General features: G+C 48.0%; 1 protein-coding gene and 1 long non-coding RNA gene across 5 annotated transcripts in view; both read left to right on the top strand.

The window, feature by feature from the left end:
- The window catches only part of LOC105276276 (protein split ends), a 67,907-nt gene that overhangs the window by 39,671 nt on the left and 5,148 nt on the right, over positions 1-23,088 (top strand). Inside the window, exons 2-8 of one of the 4 annotated variants that reach the window (XM_026972555.1) lie at positions 6,235-6,534; positions 10,641-11,197; positions 11,294-11,910; positions 12,103-12,283; positions 12,354-12,645; positions 12,877-13,608; positions 13,689-22,998. In XM_026972555.1, coding sequence (XP_026828356.1) covers positions 6,235-6,534; positions 10,641-11,197; positions 11,294-11,910; positions 12,103-12,283; positions 12,354-12,645; positions 12,877-13,608; positions 13,689-22,998 — 11,989 coding nt within the window. Of the gene's footprint in view, positions 1-6,234; positions 6,535-10,637; positions 11,198-11,293; positions 11,911-12,102; positions 12,284-12,353; positions 12,646-12,876; positions 13,609-13,688; positions 22,999-23,088 lie in introns of all 4 variants that reach the window. The other 3 variants (XM_026972557.1, XM_026972556.1, XM_026972554.1) reach the window with 3 other exon arrangements.
- Positions 822-3,622, top strand: LOC105276275. Its single transcript, XR_893376.3, has 2 exons — positions 822-914; positions 994-3,622. It is a non-coding gene; the product is annotated as an uncharacterized LOC105276275 (long non-coding RNA).

The following is a 23,088-nucleotide window of genomic DNA, read 5'->3' as shown; positions in this document are numbered from 1 at the left end:
ATCTCCTCCTTTTATTTTTGCACCTGGATCACGTTGTATTGTTCGTTCTTGCTACGGGATGGACAGAAACGGAATGACAAGAGGTCCTGAAAAACGACAATCCAAGACAAAAGGAACAAAAATAAGAAGAGAAAAAGAGAAAGAAACTTCTAAGAAATCAGAAAAAAAATAAAGAAAAATAGGAGTCTTACGGAGGTGGAGGAAAAGGGAGAGAAAGGCACGTAGTGTCGGTGCTACGCGGTCAGAGCGACAGAGAGAGACAGGAAAAAGAGGTAGATGTTTTTCTTCCGAGGGATTTTTGCGCTGCCTTTGCACGTTCGTCTCTCCTCGGCAAAGCGGCACAACGCGCGACGCTCGCGCCACGCCGCGCCACCGTAAAAATCGCCCCTGTGCGCCCCGTCAACAGGAGTGGGGCAGGGGTTTGAAGAGGGGAGAAGGAACAAACGAATCGTCGGTATCCCGCGAGAGTCGGCATAGTTGACGGGTGGTGGGGATGCGATAGCGTCGGAGGGGCCGCGAGGGAGAGACCGAGTCCGGGATACGAGGAAGGATGATGGGGATGAAGTGGTGGGGCGATTTCCCTTGGCGCACGGGAGGAGAAGGGCGTCAGCTGCGTAGTGCCGGTTGGAGCGACGTACGGGACGAGGAAGGGAGATTGGGGGGAGCGGTTGGAACGAGGAGAGCTGAGTCATAGCGCTGTTGCCACGTTCCTCGCCGGCCTCGTTGGGGCGTCCCGACACGGCAGAGGCTCACGATGGTCTTCGCTTCTTGTGTCAGTGTCGTCTGCCGGTGAACGCGCCGTCTGCTTCAGGGATGGCCGACATTTCAGGGAGATATGCCGAATTGTTTTCTCGTATTCGTTCTTCTTACTGTTTTGCCACAATCGAGGATGCGCGCTGGTACATTGCCGCGTGGTGAGAATCTGCTTTCGATCAGGAACGATGCGAAAAATATCTAGTATCCATTTGTAGACACATTCACTGAATGTTCCAGGAGGATGTAAAAATATTCTCCCCCGATTAAAACGTTAATTTGACCAAGAAAGGCCTTTTACGAATGCAAAACTCGTAATGGAAGAACGCAACAAGAAATCGTTTCTTGTTGAGTGCTTGAATGTTTCGGAATAAAATATACGATCTCCAACTGCGATTGTTAGTCTTTGATAAAAGTTCAGTGTAAATTGTGCGTATGTACGCTTGTAATTTCTACATACGCGCTACATACTACCATTAAATCAAATTCTTACCAAGAATAACTACGTGTGTTTTTCGCAACCAATCCGAACAAGAACACTTGTGAGAGCATGTATAAAATAAATAAGAAATGGGCAGTAAATATTTTTATCAAGTACGAACCGTTGGTGATCTCCAACGGTATCAATGTCTTCGTTGCGTCGGACTGTACGACGTTTTATGCAGTGAGAGCCAGAGCAGAACCGTGAGAGAGCGGCGGAGGGCGGAGGAACAAAAGCCCTCTCTTCTCTCATCGCTCGTCGTCGCTGTATAGCGTACCTACTCTGCATTGTGTTCCTTTTTACCTGCGTTGCGCTTCGTGAAATCGCGAAACCTCGCATTGTTGATGCTAGATCGTCACACTCGTGAAAACCGGGGTGGCTTGTGCAATACGTTGCGTACGTCGCAATACGTGATCATACACGTATTCTATATGAGCGATAGAAAAGTCAGTGTAAAAATGCCATAAAATTTGTCCAGTTTCTTCGTTCTTTTTCGAAATAATGTCTTATACGCATCAGAGAAAAATATATAAAACAATGTTTCAAAAAAGAGAGAAATACGTTGACGATTACAATTTTACTATAATGAGAAAAAAATAGAAACTACGAATATTTTATTTTTTCTATTTCGTGGTTCTCAGAGGGTAATTTAAAATAAGAAACTTTGCGATAAATATCACTTGCTATCTTTACCAATGCCTCTATAAACAGAGGAATGACGGCGCATTGCGAGTGTTCTATCCGTTCGCGGGTAGGATAGATCGATAATTCGTTATTTATAACGCTGACGAGTTTACGGAAGACGAGTTTCTGCGTTTGTCTCGCTCCCACAGACTTCGCCGCGCGGGCCGATGTATTGATTTCCTGTACGTCTTCCATTCGAAACGGAAAGACGTGCGATCGTTCGAACGTCACCGTCGCGACGGACGGCGCAATTAAAGCGGCTCAGACACGTCGATGTAATCGTGATAACGTCCACCTGCAACTACGTGTCCGCCGATAACGCGGCACAATTTAACACTTCAACCAACGGTGACTCACCGACGCGGCAATGTGCGCCACTAGCTTTAAAATGAAATACAGAACGAAATACGCCTCTGAAGCTTGCGTTCGCGCAGCGAACGCGTTTCCGTTAACCGCACAGATTGTATTGCGTATCGACGTATCAATACCGCAAAACATTTATGGATCTTATCGTTTCATCTGATTAAAAGAATCGCGATAGCAGTTTGTTCACGTGATTACGTTGTACGTACATGTTACGTCGTCGATTCACGTTTGCGAGTGTCATTTCAAGTTTGCTCCAATCAAGAGACGCGAGAAACCAATAGTTGTCTCGTCGCGTGGGAGTTACTCGTGGAAACATCGCTTGAAAATTACGGTAAAACCGTGTCATTCCCTACAGCCATCATCATTTACTTGGAACGCACGGTGCCTCGTGTGCCGGCTTCGATCGAGGCACTATCCAGCCCGGACGGCGAGCGAGTGAGGCGCTGGCGTTCTCGTAACGTGGGAGAACACGGTGCTGACCTAGAGACTTCTCCGGTTTATGGAGACCCATGCTAATGCCGCTGCATAAAGCAGAACCCGTCGTGCGTCGACCACAAAACCAGCGGGAAAGGGAGGGAAAGAAAGAGAACCAAGCCTGGGAGCGAGTCTGCCCGAGTAAAATTCCTCGATGAGCAGGGTGAAGGGGGGTACGGGGGGTACGGGGGTGGAGGAGAAGGGTCGGCAGGAGCGATTCTGGAAGGGAAGGAATACGATTCACGGCTCGCCAGGCAACCAGCCACCGTGGCACTCGGTTCTTCTCTCTCCGTCGTTTACCCTCTTCTCTAGGCCGCTGCTGCTCCCCACCATGGGCCCTCCGCCCCGCTAGCTTCCCCTCCTCGGCTGCTTTCACTCATATACGAGTGCGACGTGGAAAAGGGCGCTCGTCGTGCGTGAGACCTCTACCAAAGCACTCCGACGAGTGTGTCTGTATGCGTGCTTCTTTTTTTTTCTCTATGGAGAGATACCGATGGGGGATAGGTGCGTCGAGGGGCACGGAGACGCTAGGAACAAGAACGAGGAAGGAGAGGCTCGGCAAGCGAGAAGCAGAACACGGTTGTGGTTATCCGGTATGCTGACGAGTCTCGAGAATTTTCTTTGGAGCTGACGAAAATGCGCACAATCTCGTGATATTCTCTTCGATGATAATGATGACGAATTGTTGTACAATTTATTAAAATGTATTTGTAGTTGCGATCTCGCAACACCATTGAACAATAGTACAGCTATGAACAAAACGTTTGCTTTGCTTTTAGGCAGAAATTTATCATTGCGTGTGAGAATGTGCCTTAATATGCGAAAAATTGCTGGGAATTAAGACTCCGCAAATAGGAAAAAAAACAAAAAGCACTAGTCACGAACAACATGGAGTATCTCACAAAAAGTATTGCAATTTCATCACGGGATATCGCGACTACGGGCATTCACTGATTCACTTTTACAGCGTGATGATTCGCAAACTCTCTGGAAAACTTTCGGACGATAACGATATCCGGGAAACACAGCACGTAAATCACATAGTAAAATGTCTCGTGTGCAAACAGCGACGCCGTAGACCTTCCTACACGCGAGAGACAAATGCGGGAACGAAGAATAGAGAGCGATTATGTGAGAGAGCGATGGTCGCCGCAGCGCGTCCGCCATTTCGTGCGAACATTCTTCCACAGATGCATACGTGGCAAGATTACGCATTCGCTTGTTTCTGCTTCAGTTTTCTCCCCACCGAGAAACGATCGAGACTCCAAAAATAATTGTCGATTCTCGAGATACTCGGATCGTCCAAAATAAAATCAGCCTCTCGCTTCTTCCCTTTTCTCGCTCATTTAACGATCGATTCCGTCGAATGTACGCGAAACTATCCGAACGCATCATCGACAATCCAGCAATGAGCAATGAGAAAACGCAAAAGCCCTTTTCTAGTCAATACGGTCAACAGGGGAACCACGCCCCGCCCAAACAGTCGACACAACAGAGGAGAAAACATATGGCAGGCATCGGCGACACGCTCGCTGCCTTTTTCAACATTCCTCGTTTTCTCTACGAAAAAACTAGCTTCAGCGCTCTTCGACTCGTGGAGGGCCCTAGTAAAATATTCCCGCAGGTAATCCGTGCGCAGGTTGTCCGGATCTCGACACAAAACCCTTATTCCCTCTTGCCGTCTGCACGAAACGATCATAACGACGGCTCGCTCCCGCGTGTGATGCGTAGAAGTTTCTATTGTTATTTTTTTCTACGGTGATATATGATCTATGAAAATGTGCAGCGGAAGTTATACGACTAAGTGGTAGAGAAGTCCTTCGGGAGAATAAGCCGAGCAGAGAGCAGATACGTGCGACTCACGCGAGATTAGACGAACGACTCCCCGGGAGAGTTCCGGAATGTCCCGATATCTGCGCCTGCGCGCATCCTTCCTTCTCGGAACGGCCAATCGACACGCGTCTCGTCCCACTCGCGCCGCAGTTTCCCCTACTTGGTGATATCGCCTTCGCTACGCGCACTCTCTGCACACAGGGTGTGCCAGAAACAACTCTCTTGAACTCTTTGTTTTCTTTAATTTTGTGCGAAATTCAATATCCCAAGTTCTCTACGACAGAGTGAAAACGAGACCTCGCTCTATGTTGTTCCTCCCGTATCTCTCTTCCTTTTTGCCCTTCCTTCAAAACTTTGCCGATTCAAAATTGCGCCGTGACCACGTCGAGACGCAAAGTGCGAAAGATATCGACTCTTCCAATGGCAGCGCCATGCAATTGGAGAATAAATCGATATCAGCGTTACTGGCCACTCTATTTACGTTCTGGGAAAACTTTCTCAAGTTAATTGTATCGTGAAATTTTTCAACCTCGAAGAAGCAAAAATGAAGAAGGAAAATAAAAATATCTAAGAAACTAATCAATTTAAATATCGTTTAAATCAAATCGCAATAAAAGAGATATTTCTTCGTTACTAACGTCGAACCTGTATGATTTAAATTCATGTTTTGCTCCCTACTAAAACCATTCTTTTGCGCAAAAGTGCGATATTTTAAACGGGAGTGCGCAGACCGAACGGTACGCTTCGTCGCGCCATCGGTGCAATCGATGAAGCGCGGAACATTAAAGCCGACGTTTCCTTTGGGACACCTTATACATCTACATGTCATTTCTTTCATTGCTCCCCCCCCCCCTTCCCCCTGTATATTGCCGTGTTCGAGCCACTCGGCGAGAGCCGTCATGGCCTCTCTGCAAAAACATCCGCAACGACTTTTATCTGTGCTGATCTGAACGTAGCGAGGGAAGACTTCGATTGAGGTCTCGTCTTTCTCTTTTCTCGCTTTTCTCGCTGTATCTCTCCCTCGGACTTTGTCTCTCTTTCGCTTCTTCTGTTTCTGCTTTAGACTTAATTTCCTGTGCTCGCATTGAGCATTGAGAGAGAGCTTTCTCGAGGTAGAAGATTACGGGGTCCTTATGCTTCTCGCATCTTTCCTTCTTTCTTCGAAATCCTAAACGATCCCGACGAAATCCCTTTTCGCGGCGCGGTTGCCGCGCATAGAAACGCAATGTTGCCACGCTCATAAGTGCTAGCTAATGTCTTGTTGACGGAGAACACTCAGAGAAAATAGGTAGCTTCTTAAAAGGATAAATTCCCTCTATCTCTTTTCACGCGATATAACTTAGTTTCTTAAAGTAAGGTATGATATCTAAGATAGTCAGAATTTATAAGTGCGGATAGATAGCGTAGGGTAGGGGTAATGGGCGGATTTGGATAGATATGTAAATTGCGAAAGTATGGAAGGTTGTATGGGTGGTTAAGTTACTTGCTGGAAACCAAGTCCCTGGCGAAAGCTGAAATATACTATTATCTGTCTATATCTCTTTTTACAAGTAGATAAAAAAACCGTTTCGACGAAACTGTGATGTAACTCTTTATTTTCTTAGTGGCTTCCGAATTTGTTAAATGGAAATTTAATGTTTCAGATATGGACGTGTGCAGAGCGTCAAGCTGCTGCCACGGGGCGAAGAGTGTCCCGTGGACGGAGGTTCCAGCAGTTCCCTTAGTGAGGGCAATGAGGGCGGTTCCGGTTCCAGTTCAGGCGGCGGCGGTGGTAACGGGGGCGGCGGTTCCTCGACCAGCGGGGGTGCGTCAGCGACGGTGGCGTTCATGGATATTAAGTCCGCAGCGAAGGCCCACGCGACTGAGCACACGTTGGACGAACGAGCCCTCACTACACAGTACTACGAGCCACAACATCTTCAGCACAGGTTCCCCTCTCACACGTAAGCTTCATATTACTCAATGAAGTTTTCTCGAAAACAACAGTTCCAGTAGATGCAAGGCGTACGGAGAATCCACGGTGTTATGTTTCAAGAAATGCCTATGTCCCCATGGCAATGTCTATTTTCGACGTAAGAAGAAAACAATTCAATAAACTGTATAGCCGCTTGCGATCGACGTGGAAAAATATGCTCGGCCGTGCCTTTTCTTCCAAATACGTCGCGTTTGCGAATAGAATGATATTCTCGACTGCGAAGTGGCGTACAGGTGCCACTCGGTGGACGGTGAGTCACGTCCTAGGAATCAATTAAATCCACACGTTACAGGAAGCAGGTAGAAAAACACGACATTGAAATATCGTTATGGACGAACGACCATTCGCTTATTTTTGCCTCGAACAAAATTCACGTAAGTACGATCACAAATGAATTACGAATCTCTCCGCTCATGTTGTAAGCGGACCATCTATCATGGAATTGTTCGATTCGGTTGTTCCTCGTTTTTCCCACATTTCTTCCGAATCGTGCTATTTTCTTTTATAATTCCAAAAATAAAATCGCAATTGTTCAGCGCCACGTAATGCTATTGTACCGATATCAATCAGTAAATACCATGTACGCAAAAATACGCTGATGGTCTTTTTCGTCATCACAATTTCGTGATGTTGATCGTCGATGTCGAGCGCCGCGCATAACAACACGTTATCGATGGCCTCGTCGCATGCCAATGGTTATCCGTAATATCTCGCGCTTTTATCGCAGTAGACTCTGAGTTTAATAGTAGAGCGACAAAGCGAGGTCATCGAGCACTCAGCAACTCGATCGCAATAAAAACGGCAAGTGTACTTGATGATATGACGCGACAATTCGCGTATTTTGGCATCAGACCTTGACCGATCCTCCTACAATTCACTCGTTATAAATTGCACGAAAATTGCAATATGTTCGTTGTGTGAGAGAATAAGTGTTGATTTTTTTAAATCACAAAGATGATGTACGAAAGTAAAGATTGCATCGCAAACGTAATTTTAGTGTGAGCATAAATTCATACTCTTGTTTTGAGATATACAAGTATAGAAATAGAAAGATGCAATTTTTAAGAAATTATCTTCATTCACAAAACTTCAGGGTTCTCTCTTCTTCTTCATTTACAAAGATCTAAGGCATGTGGCCATGAGTCCAATTGAGAATTGCTGGTGCACTTATCGCGACTTCGATAGTGCTGTAATCCCTCTTTTTTCCCCCTTCTGTGTGATTCGTGCCACGCATTTGCGCTACGTGTTTTCTGACGTCATCACCGTTTCTGTGATCGCTCTCGTCTACTTACCGCGTATTTGACAAATTGCGTGTTCAACGACTAACGAATAGAACCTGCACTTTCTCTGTGGCATCAGCAGCACGCGGCACGTACCCGATGCCGAAGCGTATCGTGTGTCGCGTTCGGAAGAGTCGCGAGACGCGACTGCCTCCGATCGATCGAAGGAAGGGTGGAAAAAGACAAAGAGAGAGGCAAAACAGAGAGAGAAAACAAGTTGGAAAGAGAGATCGAGTCCGAGAGAAATACCGAGGGAGAACAGAGAGAGAGGAAGGGAAAAAAAAAAGAAAAGATTGTGCGTACACGCTGTACGCGACGTGTACGCCTATATTCACGCGCGCGCGACCGAGCGGAGTATAGCGGCGTCGCGTTTCTACGAAAAGTCAGGTGACCGTGACGACGTGGTCGCCAGCAATGTTGCCACGTCTCGACGGTCGCGCGAGCGCTATCGCCCGAGTAGTAACTGTCGAAGCGTGACGCAGAAGCAGGCGCGGGACGAGAAGCGAAGGGAAAGGAAGCGCTAACTGTCAGTAGTGTAGTCAGGAATTTACGAGCCCGGCTCCCCGGTTCGCCTTGCTCACCTGGCCATACGCGAGCATTGAGAATTGAGATATTTGAGCCGCATGACTTTTTGCGCAAACCAGATTGTTCAGGTGCGGAGGAATTTCCGCGATGTGTTGTTGCCTGTATTCACGATCTTCCAATTGATGTAAAGCATTACCGAGAAATTCTATTCTGACTTTTTACACGGCATGGTAATTTATTAAATATAAGTTACTGTTGCGTAAATTAAATCGCGCTGGGAATAGGGAGAGAATTCACTGGATGCCGAGTGGATCAGGAACCTTGGATTTATTGAATGCACATTGGATGCGGATAGAGTAGATGGTGGTGAAGTCTTGAAGGAATCCGAGGATTGGGTTCGTAGCGGAAAGTTGGCAAGTTCACTTACGTGCAGGTCCGAAGGCTGTTTCCGAAGTTGAGGGAAGTTAGAAGGTGGATCTGTGATTGATGCCGAGGGATGTTTAAATCGCGCCGTAGAGGCGATCAAGCAGCGGTCACGAGGATCGGGAACGTCACCGAGGAGGCGTCACAGCGGCGGCCACAAGGACCGGGAACCTCACCGAGGAGGCATACCAGCAGCGGTCACAAGGACCGGAACCTCACCGAGGAGGCGTAACAACAGCGGTCACAGGACCGAGAACCACGCCGGCCACTGGGACCGGGGAACGACGCCGTAAGGCGTACCAGCAGCGGTCACAAGGATCGGAACCTCACCGAGGAGGCGTAACAACAGCGGTCACAGGACCGAGAACCACGCCGACCACTGAGACCGGGGAACGACGCCGTAAGGCGTACCAGCAGCGGTCACAAGGACCGGAACCTCATCGAGGAGGCGTACCAGCAGCGGTCACAAGGACCGAGAACCACGCCGGCCACTGGGACCGGGGAACGACGCCGTAAGGCGTACCAGCAGCGGTCACAAAGGATCGGAACCTCACCGAAGAGGCGTAACAACAGCGGTCACAAGGACCGAGAACCACGCTGGCCACTGAGACCGGGGAACGACGCCGTAAGGCGTATCAGCAGCGGTCACAAGGACCGGAACCTCACCGAGGAGGCGTAACAGCAGCGGTCACAAGGACCGGGATCCACGCCGTATAGGCGTTCCACAGGAACAGGAAGAGGCTTCTTCAGGGTTTCAACCGTTCAGGAACAATCTTCGGCCAGGAGTATGGCAGGGCAGGAACAATCTTTGTCCATGAAATGATGATTTGAGTATCAGCGTTAAGGGCAGAGTCGAGGATCGACAAGAGAGAGATGTCTCTGATCGGTGTTGCGGACGGATATTTGAAGGGCCTCTCGAGGTCTTTTTCTAACGAGAGAATGTTTTTTAAATGAACCTATTTTCTTCGTTCTTGAACAGTTACATTCACTATATTATTATGTACAATTTATTAAATAATTAGTTTTATCTTTAAATATTAAATGTTTTTCAATCATTTTTAGGTGGAGATTTTTTTCATTGAAATTTAGAATTAAAGAAAGTGTAGGATGGGACAGAAAAATAATTTGCGAGTAAAAATTGCTCAGAACACCAAAACTGCTCAGGAGGGGACAAAAAGTAGTGTTAGTAAAGGCTCGAAGCATTCATAATACTTAAATACTGACATGTGCTTCTGAAATATTTAAATATTTCAGACTGAATTTTGTTTACTATTATTTTAATTAAACAATAAGTTTATTAGTACTTTAGTTCTTTATCTACTTTATTTTTTAATCGATTTTAGAAATAATTTATGTTACAGTATTTATATTACGAAAGAACTACTAAAACTTAAAAATATATACATATAATAAACAATACCTATCAATTAACAACGAGTTAATTCAGTAAAGTTTCAAGTTAGTAAGCAATGTTATCTTTTTTAATAAATTTTCGTCATATCAGCATTTACGTACGCGCCATTATACTTAAGAGCTCTTTACTGTCGCGTTAATCGATTAAAGATTTAATGCAAATCAACATTATTTTGCATTTGAATTGTTATCGAAGTACGCGGAAGCCGACAGGTAAATTGCCTATCAAACGAGCTTGAAATTGATCGTGGTCGAAATCAATAAGCGTATGATCAGTAATGAATAAGGATTAAGGATCACAATTTACATTTCAATAATCATCTAATATGAAAAGATCAAAACGTTAATTAAGACCAGAATAGATGTTACTTTTTATGCACGCACATTAATGTTATATCGATGATTAAGTCTAATTTTTATGTTTCGGAAGAAGTTCAGAGGATCATGGATCCGGTGGCGGCAGCGGTGGAGGAAGCGGCGGAACAGGCGGTGTTTCCAGCGGCGTCAGTGGTAGCGGGAGCACCGGTGCCGGTGTCGGCGGCAGTGGTGGTGGCGGCGAACGTGGAGACCGGGGAAGCGAGGGTTTCGATACACGTGGTTCCCACGGCAGCTTCTACGGCAGCGAAAGGAGCAACCGAGTGGTTGGCACCGGAAGCGTCGGCGGAGTCGGCGGCGGCGGCGGCAGTGGCAGCGGCGTCGGCGTCGGTGGTCACCCGGCGGATCCATCGTCGGGGGATCCCGGTGGCTACATGTCCCGCAATCGTCCACCACCTTCGAGCTCTTATCACGTGACATCAAGCAGGGCGAGGGATCGGCTGTATCCAAGGTCCGGCCCGTACGTCTCCGGACCGCCGCCCCCGCCCCATTTAGACCGTCATCGTGGAAGCCTATCGTCGTCGTCCTGGTCAACGTATGAGCCAACAAGTTCGAGGTACGGTGGTGTACCGCCGCCACCATCACCCGCCAACGACGCTTATCAAGATGAGCAAGGTAATTATCGTGAATCTAAGTAACAAAAATCACTTGCTTCATCTTGAAAATTGATCGAGTTTAATTGCTAATCCTTTAACATTCGTATATTTTCAGGTGGTGGTGGAGGCGGTGGTAGCAGTAGCAGTGGTCTGCGACAACACAAGAAGCAACGTAGAAAATCACGTAGCGGTAGTAGTTCACCGAGCGGCAGCAGCCGCTCCGGAAGTAGCAGCAGCAGCCGGAGTGGTAGCTCGGGTGGCAGTACGTCCGGTGGTAGCACGTCGCCCGGTAGCTCGCCGCATCGTACCAGCAACGCGGCTGTCACGGAGGATCGCAGGCCACTGGCCATCTGCGTGAGGAACTTACCGACTCGCAGTAGCGATACCTCCCTCAAGGATGGCCTTTTCCACGAGTATAAGAAGCATGGCAAGGTGACATGGGTGAAGGTTGTCGGCGCGGCCGGTGACAGATACGCTTTAGTCTGTTTTAAGAAACCCGAGGACGTTGAGAAGGCCCTCGAAGTATCGCAGGACAAGCTCTTTTTTGGCTGTAAAATCGAAGTGGCCCCTTACCAGGGCTACGACGTCGAGGACAATGAATTCAGGCCATACGAAGCAGAACTCGACGAATATCATCCGAAAGCGACAAGAACGCTGTTTATCGGAAATCTCGAGAAGGACGTTACTGCGTCCGAACTGAGGAAACACTTTGAACCTTTCGGCGAGATAATAGTGAGTTTGCAGTTGTTCTGGCTAAAATAAAAAAAATTTTAATTCATATTAACGGATCACAAAATCTAAGCCAAATCTGAAAGTAAAATTGAATAAAAACGATAATCGAGTTTAATACAATTTAATAAATATTTAATATAATATAATAAATATAGAATGAAATTAATCAAGTTCTATCACATTTGTCTACAGGAAATTGATATTAAGAAACAGGGTGCCGTTTCGAGTTATGCTTTTTGTCAGTATTCGGATATTGGTAGTGTCGTTAAAGCTATGAGATCGATGGATGGTGAGCACTTGGGTGCAAATCGAATCAAACTTGGATTTGGAAAATCAATGCCCACATCTTGCGTTTGGGTTGATGGCATTGGAGGTAAGTGTCTACATTCGATCGCTTTGCCAGTTGTTTTACATCAGATCACCATATTATCTCGCTTTTTTAGATTGCATGTCCGAGAAATACTTAAACATGCAGTTCCATCAATTTGGACCGATAACTCAAGTAGTAGTAGATCGTGAGCGTGGCCATGCTTTGGTCTTTTTCGATCAAATAAGCTGTGCTCAAGCTGCCGTGAAAGAGATGAGGGGAGCAGCGCTTCGTGGTCGCCGTTTGCAAGTGGATTTCGCTTCGAGGGAATGTCAAGAGACGTTTTATGAACATCTCGAACGTCAAGGGAATTCGAATGAAAAATCTTGGGATTCGAGGCCCTCGCCAGCATCGTCGTTTGACGTAACGTATGTATACTTTCTCTATGAATTAATTTTGTTTCCATAAAAAAAAGAAATTTTCGATATAAAATAAGAATTTGCTCGATATATTCCATCATATGACATTAATATTATCTGTAATATTAAATATTATAAAATATTTTTTTTATTAAATTATCAATTTTATAAGATGCATGCTTACGTATAAGTTTACGAATCATAATCAAGACTTAAAACGAGTGCATTCGTGATTCGAAGGATTCCTTCTAGGCGGGAGCGTAGTAGCTTCGACTCGGGAGTAACAGTGTCGAGTGCAAGCAGTAGGTTCACGCGCTACGATACGCCCCCGCGATCAAGAACAACAAGCTACTCCCGTACTTCCGGAGGCAGTACACCGGGCGCGAGTCCAGCTCATCCCACCGCGATGTCGCGGAGTAACAGGCGCTCCTACCAGGAATCCTACTACGATGGCGACTACAGCGAGCCGACGTCACGACGATTCCGCAGCTACGACGAGTTCAGTCAAGGCAGCGGTGCGAGTCACGACGACTATCAAAGCAGTGTTCTCAGCGATGGCAAACTTAATGACGACGACTGTCCGCCACCATCGCGGCGTCACGTGCAAAGCGTCGTTACGAGTGTTGATCCACCACCGCCACCATTACTGCCTCCACCCGATATCCGGCATCTCCAAAAGGAGCGCGTCCATTTGCTGGAACAGTTGGAGGAGTGTCATAGTAGCGGCGACGAAGTTGGCTTTGCACCCAAGAAACGTACAAAGCATAACGATAACTCATCGACGACAATACTTTGCGAAGACGACGAGCCAGAAATTGCATCGTTGCTCGTTACCTCGCACTCTAGTAGAAAGGGCATGGAGTTTAGGCGCGTTAGTGATAGCAAAGTAGTAGTGCATCATAACACGAGAAGAGCTAGTTGCGAGGGTAGGGGTCCTGGACCTTGCAAACGTCGTCGAGATACCACTAACAGGTAAATTATCCTCAAATTTAAAAACCGAAAAATAGCTATTTAGCAATTCTTGAGACTAAAGTAAGCGATTACGTTTCTAGGCATCACGAGCATCATGATGGGTCTCGACCAGGTACTCCTCTCGTCGATGAGCGACCGGAGAATCTAGTACCCAGCGAACCGCGACGGTTTAGAGAAAGGAGTCACGAGGGCCCGCTGTCGCTGCCTTTACCAAGGTTTGCGGCGCAAATGTTGAATAACAACAATAACAACAACAACAACACAAGCAGTAGCAACAATAATAATGGCAGCAGCACTCGATCGAGTAATGCTAGTCTCGCAAAAGTTGCTAGTCCGCCATGTGCTGCCAGCTTGTCTACTGCGCCCAGTCCTCGTACCGCTCCGCAACCGCCGGCTTCGCCACCACCTAGACACGCGAGTTTGAGCCCGACCAGTTCGGACAGCGAGGCTGCACCTCAATCTCCCAGTTTGGAAGAGAGGATACGTTCTCTGGATGAAAAGTACGAAAAGTGGTCCGGCTCGAGAGCATTGAGTGCCGCTGGCGGTGATGCTCTGGCGAAGCTCGATGCTAGCGTTTCGGAAAAGTTCAAATTTCGGCATAAATTGCTCGATATGGACCTTCATGAAGTGCAACCCTCCGACATCGTGAAATCGGTTCTTGCAAGAAGAAGCGTTTTCGATGAGGACTCGAAACGATTGGAGAACTTTAGTGAGAAATATGAACCGCGGGAATTCACCGGTGTCATTGGCGTTAGCTCCATGATCGGTAGCACCGCTGGCCTTACCGCTAGTAGCGGCTGTACCAGCAAAGTTTGCTTGCAGTATCCGTTTCCTAGTCATCCGCCGGTACAGCCGACCAGCGGTACTTCGGTTACCAGTCAAGTCGGTATTAATACGCCATTGTCTGCAAGTCTGACCCCGACGACGGCCATGTCGGTCCCGTCGGCACTGAAGACCGATCCACGGATAGCGCAGCATAACTGCATACATCCAACACCGGCAACGCCGATCACACCCGGTACTTCGATCAAAACGGTTAGTCCCGAATTACCACCGGTTTCTCTGCCAATTGGTCTTGGCAGCGGAACTGCAGCCAGTAGTGGCAATGGCAGTGGTTTAGCGTCAGCCAGTAGTCTTCTAAGCAGCAACGGTAGCGTAGGTAGCATTCACAATCTTGGAGCCTCGACGCATCGGGGATTGAGCATCTCCGCGACTACTGCATCGCCTCTGGCGACTGCAACGTCAACGGATGCCTTTTCTTCATCTGCAATAACAACAACGGCAGTGCCGGTTACTACAACATTGAACGCGACATTATCGACGTCTGCCACGACGACAGTATCTGTAACGGGCGCGTTATCTTCCATAATTACGAGTTCGATAGCTCCATCGTCTTCCATAACATCCTCATCCAACTCTTCCTGTTCATTGTCATTATCCGCATCTTCCACAGACATGTCTCGTTCCCGTTTGAGGAAGGAGAGTTTGAGTTGCAGTAGTCGAGAGAACAGAGATTCCCGTGATGTTAAAGATAGTAGAGAATCAAAGCATAGTAAAGGAAAAGATTGTCAAAGAAGATCACGAAAGGATGAAGCTGATGTTGAAAGAAATCGCAAAGATAGGGAGGAAAGAGAAAGTTCGAACATTGCGAACGACATCGGCAACACGGATAATCATAGGGATTTCAAGGATAACAAGGAATTGAGGTACGAGCGAAAGGAACGAGAGGAAAAAGACAGAAGGGATAAAGAGGATCGTGATAAACAGGATCGAAGAGATAAGGAAGATCGTGACCGACAAGAGAAGAAAGAAAGGGATGAACGCGAGAGGCGCGAGAAAGATGAGGAGAGGCGAGAGAAGGAGAGGCTAGATAAAGAAAGGCAGGAGAAAGATAGAAAAGAACGAGAGGAAAGAGAACGGGAGAGGAAAGAAAGAGAGGAGAATGAACTTAAAGAAAAGGAGAGACGAGAGAAGGAACGTATCGATCGCGAGAAAAGAGAACGAGAAGAAAAAGAGCGGCAGGAACGGAGGGAACGTGAGGAGCGTGAAAGAAGAGAACGTGAAGAACGCGAGAGAAAAGAACGAGAAATCCGTTTGGAACGCGAAAAACAGGAGAAGGAACGACTTAGGAGAGAAAGAGAGGAACAAGAGAGAAGAGAGAAAGAAGAACGAGATAGATTAGAACGGGAAAGAAAACGAGAAGAAAAAGAGCGTCTTGAGCGGGAAAGAAAGCGAGAGAGGGAGGAGAAGGAGAGGCTGGAACGTGAACGACGGAAAGAAAAGGAAGAACGAGAAAAGATTGAGAAAGAGAAACGCGAGAAGGAAGAACGGGAGAAACACGAGAAGGAAAAACGACGAGAACGTGAGGATCAAGAAAGGCGAGAGAAAGAGAAGGTTGAGCGCGAAAAGAGAAGAGACCGTGAGGAGAAAGACAAAGAGAAGCGAGAACGTGATGACAGCAGGCGGCAATCGACCGAGAATCATCTACATTCATCTGTCACGCAATCTCAGAGTCAAGTTACTCCGGCATCAGTGCCAATCAAGCGCAGGTGCTCGTCTCAGGATGGCCCCGTAGACGAAGATGTTAAGCGCATGAAAATTTCGGATCATCGACGGGATAGCAAGGACCGGTCAAGGCAAAATAGAAGATCAGAGGATCGCAAACACCGTAACGATTCACATCGTTCTAGTCGAGAAAGCAGGGAAAGCCGCGACAACAAGGAAAGCAGCAATGCGACGCAGGACGGCCGGGAAGGTGCGCACAGCGAATCGACTCGGGAAACCAACTCGCGAGACAGTGGTAAAGAGAAGCAGCGGAGTAAACGGAATCGGTCGGAAAAGGAGTCGAGAGAGCGTAGTCCAAGAGTCTCGCATGAATCCGACAAAGAATTTCTGTCGAGATTAGAACTTTCTAAGAAAAACGATTCAAGTTTGAACGAGCAAGCTTCCGTGACGTCAAATCACACGAGAGACGTGCAACATCAGCAACAGCAGTCTACCTTGAATTCGCACAGCGATATGGACGATGGTCCCCTCTCCACTCATGAAATACAAGTGGCGAGGAATCCATCGGCTACAGATACGGATAGCGACGAGCCGAAGAAACATTCGATTTTCGACATTGTCGATGACGAGCCTGCTTACATCAGCATGTACGATAAGGTAAAGGCCCGTTCGACAAAGAATATGCAAAAACTGGAAGAGGAGAAACGTCAAGTACGCCTAAAAGATAAATTCTCACAGTTGAAACAAAGTCGCGCTAGACGAGAGGAGAAGAAGCAGAGTACCTCGTGGGACGGAGATTCAGTTAGCAGCAAAGCTTTGACCGAGGATGAAGCTACATCCGAGTCGGATTCGACGCGAACCAAGTCGCTCTCGAGGAAGGGCTCACGATCGCGAATTCATTCAGATACTAGTGAGGAGGAGGAATCATTCAACAAAATTCGCAAACCTACAAAGACAGAAAGATTTCTTGAAAGCGACGTGGATCTCGGTTTCGCCGATACCGAGGAGAAGCAAAATGCTCTGGAAACTTCGAACGTTATTGTTAACAGCGTGCATACGAACATCAAAGAGGAGCCTCGTACATCCGATGAAGATGAACGAATCTCTGTTGGTTTCCGCGCGAATCATCCGCCAATAGTGAACAATCACGACAGAGATCCGCGGAAAAAGTCCCATAAGAAGAAACAAAAGCGTCAAAAGAACAGTGTCTCGAGCGAAAATGCTATAAAAGTTGAACCGACAGAGGCTTTGGAACACAAGAATAAAACCAATGTCATCACATCGAATGCAGAATGCCGACCGAATCATACAGAAGCAACTACTATTGCTGCTACGGCTATTGTCGCGACACCGTTGGAAAACGCTGAGGAGAGGATGCGCGCTGACAAAAAGCAACGTAGTAAGAAGGACAAAAGACGTGATCGCAACGGGGAAGATAAAGCCAAAGCGAGACGAAAGAGGCTCAATAGGCAAGAGGCAAGGGATTCTCAACGTATGGTAGACATCTTCGGCCCGCTTTCGGACGACGTTGATGACGGTCCATCTAACACATTCTTTAATAGATTTGGCATGACATCGGAAAACAGCGCTTACGCGTCGGACAGCGACGGCGGTCGTAGCTCGCTTGACATGGATAGAGTAAGACAAAAAACAGAGAAGAAACGGCGTCATCAACCAGAGGATGAAAATAGTGTTGATTTAGCCGAAGCTGGTCGTGAGATCGAGGCGAAACTCTTGAGCATGCCGAACTCTCCGAAGGCTGCTCCAGCGTGTACTGAACCTAGTGATCACGACGTTTTCCGCTTCACTGATGATAACGACAGCGTCGAGCCGTCCACACCTTCAACAGTGCCGGAGAAGGTTAAAGAAAAGAAGAAGAAACGGAAGAAGTCAAAGGAGGAACGCAGCCGGAAGGACTATCATCATCATCATCACCACCACCATCATCATCACGAGAAGAGTGGTGAATTACCCTATCTAGGCGCCGAATCTAGTTCACCGACAGCGGGCAGTCCATTAGTACCTAAGACAATATCGCCCAGCTTGCCTACGCCCAGAGACGCACTGTTAAGTCCGATACCTAAAGTTACTTCCAACGTATCGACCGTGTCGTCCATTACTCCTCCAGTTGTAAGCGGTAGCATTCAAACTTCTAAGTCGGAAAAGAAGAAGGACAAATTTATACCCGGCTTTGGAATAGAAATAGATGAGACCATTCACGAGAATGCTGTGAAGAGTATCTCAGAACCTGACGAAAGAGGAAACAGTTGCCAATCGCGTAATAGCAGAGAGGAACCGGAAGTGACTGTACCGACGACACCACCGGCTCAGAACGAGGACAAGCCACGAGTGGCGATATCGCAAGAGGAAACTGAAGACGCGGTTGCTGCTTTGCTTGAAGAGACATTCGGCGCTTCGACGGAAGACTTTTCTTACGAGGGCGAAGAGGAAGAGGATGGAGAAGCCAATGAGGTCACTGAAACTCCAGCTGAGACGCCTCAAGAGGACGTCGAGGAGATGCAGCAAGCCGTCGATAGCCTGAATGCCTCAACGGGTGAAGGTGATGCGGATTTGAAGCCAGATACACCGCAAAGTGAGCATGATTTGCAAATCGATACGGACACGGAAGAAGATCCGAATTACGAGACGGTCGATCTCACGCAACCGCCAAAGACGCCGGATATACCGTCATTCTATAAAACTCCGACGAAAGCGCTGAATATGGCGCCAGTTTTAACCACACCAGAGAAATCGGTTGAAGCGCGATTACCAACCACGGTCACAAAACCGCAGAGCCCACCGAGTTCTGTGATCGCTCATTCTTGGAACTTGAATGAGCACAACAAGCCTCGCGAATCTGTGAAACAGCTAGAAACGAACGTCGAATCAAACGTTGATGTCACCAGTTCGGAAAGAATGGCACAAAAACACTCCGCGTCGCCATCATCGCCTCAATACAAACAACCGATATTGACACCTTGCAGTGCACCGATCACGAGCGAAGTACCAAAATCCCTTACTGTTGCAAGTACACGACCATCAATTACACCCCTGTATCAAAGGCTTCCTGTGTCTCCGCAGTCTCAAATGGTACCGATGCGCCAGGCTTCTCCGAAAATGCAAAACGTCACAACAGTTTCTTGCTCGTCGAACGCGACGTCATTGCCACCGTTAGTTCCATCAAGAATACCACCTCTAGTACCGTCGCAGCAATTGTCGCCACGCGTTTCTCAACCGCTTTCACCTAATGGTCAATGGTCGCGGAATCCTACCATGAGTCCGCACGTGCCTAACATGGGAAAGAGAAAAGCTTCGCCACCACCTACTAAGATCGCGGTATGTGTACCAATCCCCGCTCACAGGCCGGAAGCACCGATCCAACAAATTTATTCTACTGCGGCGACTCAGCAACCGGTGATTCAGCATGCCTCCGGAATGCTAGCGCCCGCGCCCGGTTACCCTCGTGGCGGCTTACCGCCGTTGACTCTGAATATTCCACCGCGGCCTTACATGCCGGTACCGCCGCTGGCGTCCGGTATACAGGTCAAAAGTTCGCGAGACTCCTCACTGGGCGGTAAATCCGTGATTGAAACGCTGCTGCCTGTAAATCCAAACGAACCACCGCCGAGATTGGAAGAACCGAAATTATCGCCCGCCGTTATACCGGAGTCGAATAACAAGGCATCCACCTCTCCCAAAGTTCCGTCGCCGAATCAACCGCCGACATACATACCCGAAACGGCGAAAATTGAGATCAACGCCAGTACGTCTAGTCAGGTGTTCAACAAACCTGCTTACATCACGGACAGCTACTCATCTAGAACACAGAAGCATATTTCTGTATCCATCACAGACAACAATCTGCTATCACCCAGGCAGAAACAAGAAGTGTCAAATCTTCAACTTCTAACAACTTCGCACGTACGCTCTTCCACGCCCAGTCCTGTGATCGTGGCACATTGTCAGTCTCATTTAATTCACAAACCCGTACATACTTTAGGCCCACCAGCTGTGTCTTCTTCGAATCAACCATTGATAAAGACCGTGGTACCAGTAATTCCTCAACAAATAACATCGAGCACGGCATCGCCGATGCCCAGCGACAATAAGAGTATTTCGCAACCGTCTCTCGCTTGTCAAAGGCACTCGCCCGTCTCCCAAAGTCAATTAATCAAGTCCCACGTACCTCTGGTATCGACAGTGTCGCAAACGATTATAACCAGGGTAGTACCGTCGACCGTATCTTCCATGTCAACGCCGTTGATGAACGAGCAAACCACGCCAGAATGTTTAGAGCCGCACATAATTCAGGAACAACAGATGGAATTGGATGCTGGGGCACAGATCAGTCAGACTGGTCAACCGATGCAACTCACACCTCCTGTACAGCCAACACAGCCAACAGACGCAGAAATAAAGCAAGAACCAACCGATGTTAAGCAAGAAAATACGAGGGACGAAACCAAATATAACGTAGCCGAATCCGAAAAACCCCTGAATCAACCGTGCATAGAAGATGATGTGAAGCCGAAACAAGAAAAAGAAGAAGTAATCAAGACGGAGATTGCGCCATGCGTTCCTAAGGTCGAAGCTGCCGATGTGATCGTACCGAAACTCGAGACGGAAACTCCCATAAAACTGGAACCTGTGAATGAAGTTAAGGAAGAAGACTCTGCAAAAGATACCGATGAAATGGAGTTGGACGAGGAACCGATGGAAGATCCGTTGAAAGAACCGAGTACGGATCCGCTGGCGATCGATTCCAAGGAAGATCCAACCGACAACAAAGAAGACAGCGATTACTGGTCCGCGAAAGAGGTGAACATCGAGAGCGTCATAAAAAAAGTCGATGCTTTATGCGACGGTGAGGGTAATGACGCCGATGATGAGGGTCAGCAGACTGAGAGTATGAACAGTGATTCGCACGATACCAGCAAGAACGAATCAGATTGGTTCGACGAGTCGATGGAGAGTGAGGGCAAGAAGAACTTCGTGTCCACGGACGAACACGATGAGATTATCGAAGTATGTGAGAACGAGTCCACGAGGAGCCGTCGCGGCAGAACGAAAAGACGCGGCAGCCGCGGTGGAGTTACCACCAGACGTGGCAGAAATGCGAATGCTGTCTCGCACAGACGAGGTGGGAGAAGTCCCAGAGGTAGCAAGCACCATGTTGAGAAAAATAAACTGCCAGCTGACGTTTACGAGTTCCACGACGACAGCGAAGAGGATAACGCTGGTCGTCCGCGACTTATTCTCACTATTAAATCTCCCGGACCGAACGTGACTGGACCCAATGCGCAGCCAGCTACGCCTGTGGCTGCAGTTAAGGAAATACCACCGGAGGAGTTTGTTTCTCCGGCTGCCAATACGAGAAAATCCAGAAGATTAGCAGAGAGAGACGGCAGTCGCAACACTGTCGATGATGTCATCGAGGACGTTGTCCGTGGATCTCCTGTAAATAAGGGATTAGCCGGTAGTGGCACCGGAAACGTTCACGCTACCCGACGAAGTACCAGGCATAATAATGTCCCGCGTAATGTACCCACGACACAGCAACCTGCCGTACCGCTAACGGAACTACGTAAGTCGCCTCGAGGCAATCGTAAAGCGACAAGACGAACATCTGAAAATAACGACGATAGCGGTGAAGAGAAGACGAAGGAAGCAACCACGATACCGCAAGAGACTGCAAACAAAGAGGAACCAAAATTGATTCAACCGGAGAGTCCAAAAGCAGAGGAACCGGCTCAGGCTGTTGCACCAGCGCCGCAAAAGGCGGTATCACACGAGCCGATGACGTTGATCGATCCAGTTACTGGAATGCTGATACCGATGAGGGAATCCGAGGAGGGCCAGTATATACCAGTATCTACGTCATCCGGCCAGGCACAAACTACCAATAGAATACTGTGCGAATCTCGAAGTGGCGGTTTGATCAGCGCGAATCCGGCGAGCAGTGAAACGCCACGTGCGAAACCCGTTCCCGAAAACTCGCCGCTGGTCCCAGCAGAACCGAAGAAAGAACCTATTATAGAGCACACATCTAGTCAACCGGCACCGACTCAGCAAATCCAACCGCAAACTAGCGTAATTACGAAACCGCAATCCCCGGCAGTACAAGTTACCTCTACCATTACCGTTGCGCCATCCTCGACAACAGGCACCACTATCACCGCGACAACGACGACGACCACGCCAGTCGTTGCAACGGCACAAGCGGTGCCCACCTCCTCCTCGCAAACGAAACCAACGAGTCTGAAAGCACACGTGTTGAACGCCAGCAAGCTAGTAACTTCCGCTCAACAGCAGGTTGTCATCACGAAACCTGTGCCGTCGAGTCTGCCCAATCAAACGATAGTGCAGAACATCATCAAATCGCCTGCGCAAACGATACAGGGAGGGCTCAATTTACAAATACCACCTGGCAGAGTCGTGTCCCCTAGTTTAAGCCCGCGTGCAAAGCAAGCGGCACAACTAGTTCCATCGAATGGGAAACAAGGCCAACCCATGTCTCCTGTACTTAATAACACTGGAGTACCACCCAATCCTAAGCAGCATCTTTTGCAAGCCGCCGCCAAGCAGCAAACATCGACAATAGTAAACATGTCGCAGAAAATACCGATAAATGCGCATTCCGCCAGCGTGAGCGTCACCGCTCCAACACCGAGGATTCATCAGCCAACCTCGCAGCCTACTGCTCTCAAGGGCATCAATGGCCAACCTCACCCGCTCAATCCAAAGACGCACCTATTGCAGGCCGTGGTTCCGCCTGTTGTAACTGGGACGGTAGCGAGTCAACCGACGCAACCGCATCTCGTCAATCCACAGCCGATCTCAACTGGTGTAAGCAATGTTCGACCACCGGGACCACCGAAAGCTCCTGTACGTATGCATTAATGAAATGCACAAAACAAATTCAATTTAATAGTATTTAAGTAAGAATAGATCTCGATCAATATCTTGACATTCTCG

This window comes from Ooceraea biroi, chromosome 9 (genome assembly GCF_003672135.1).
Source record: "Ooceraea biroi isolate clonal line C1 chromosome 9, Obir_v5.4, whole genome shotgun sequence".
NCBI lineage: Eukaryota > Metazoa > Arthropoda > Insecta > Hymenoptera > Formicidae > Ooceraea > Ooceraea biroi.
The sequence above is the reverse complement of the archived record's forward strand: the minus strand, read 5'-3'. Positions and strand labels throughout refer to the sequence as shown.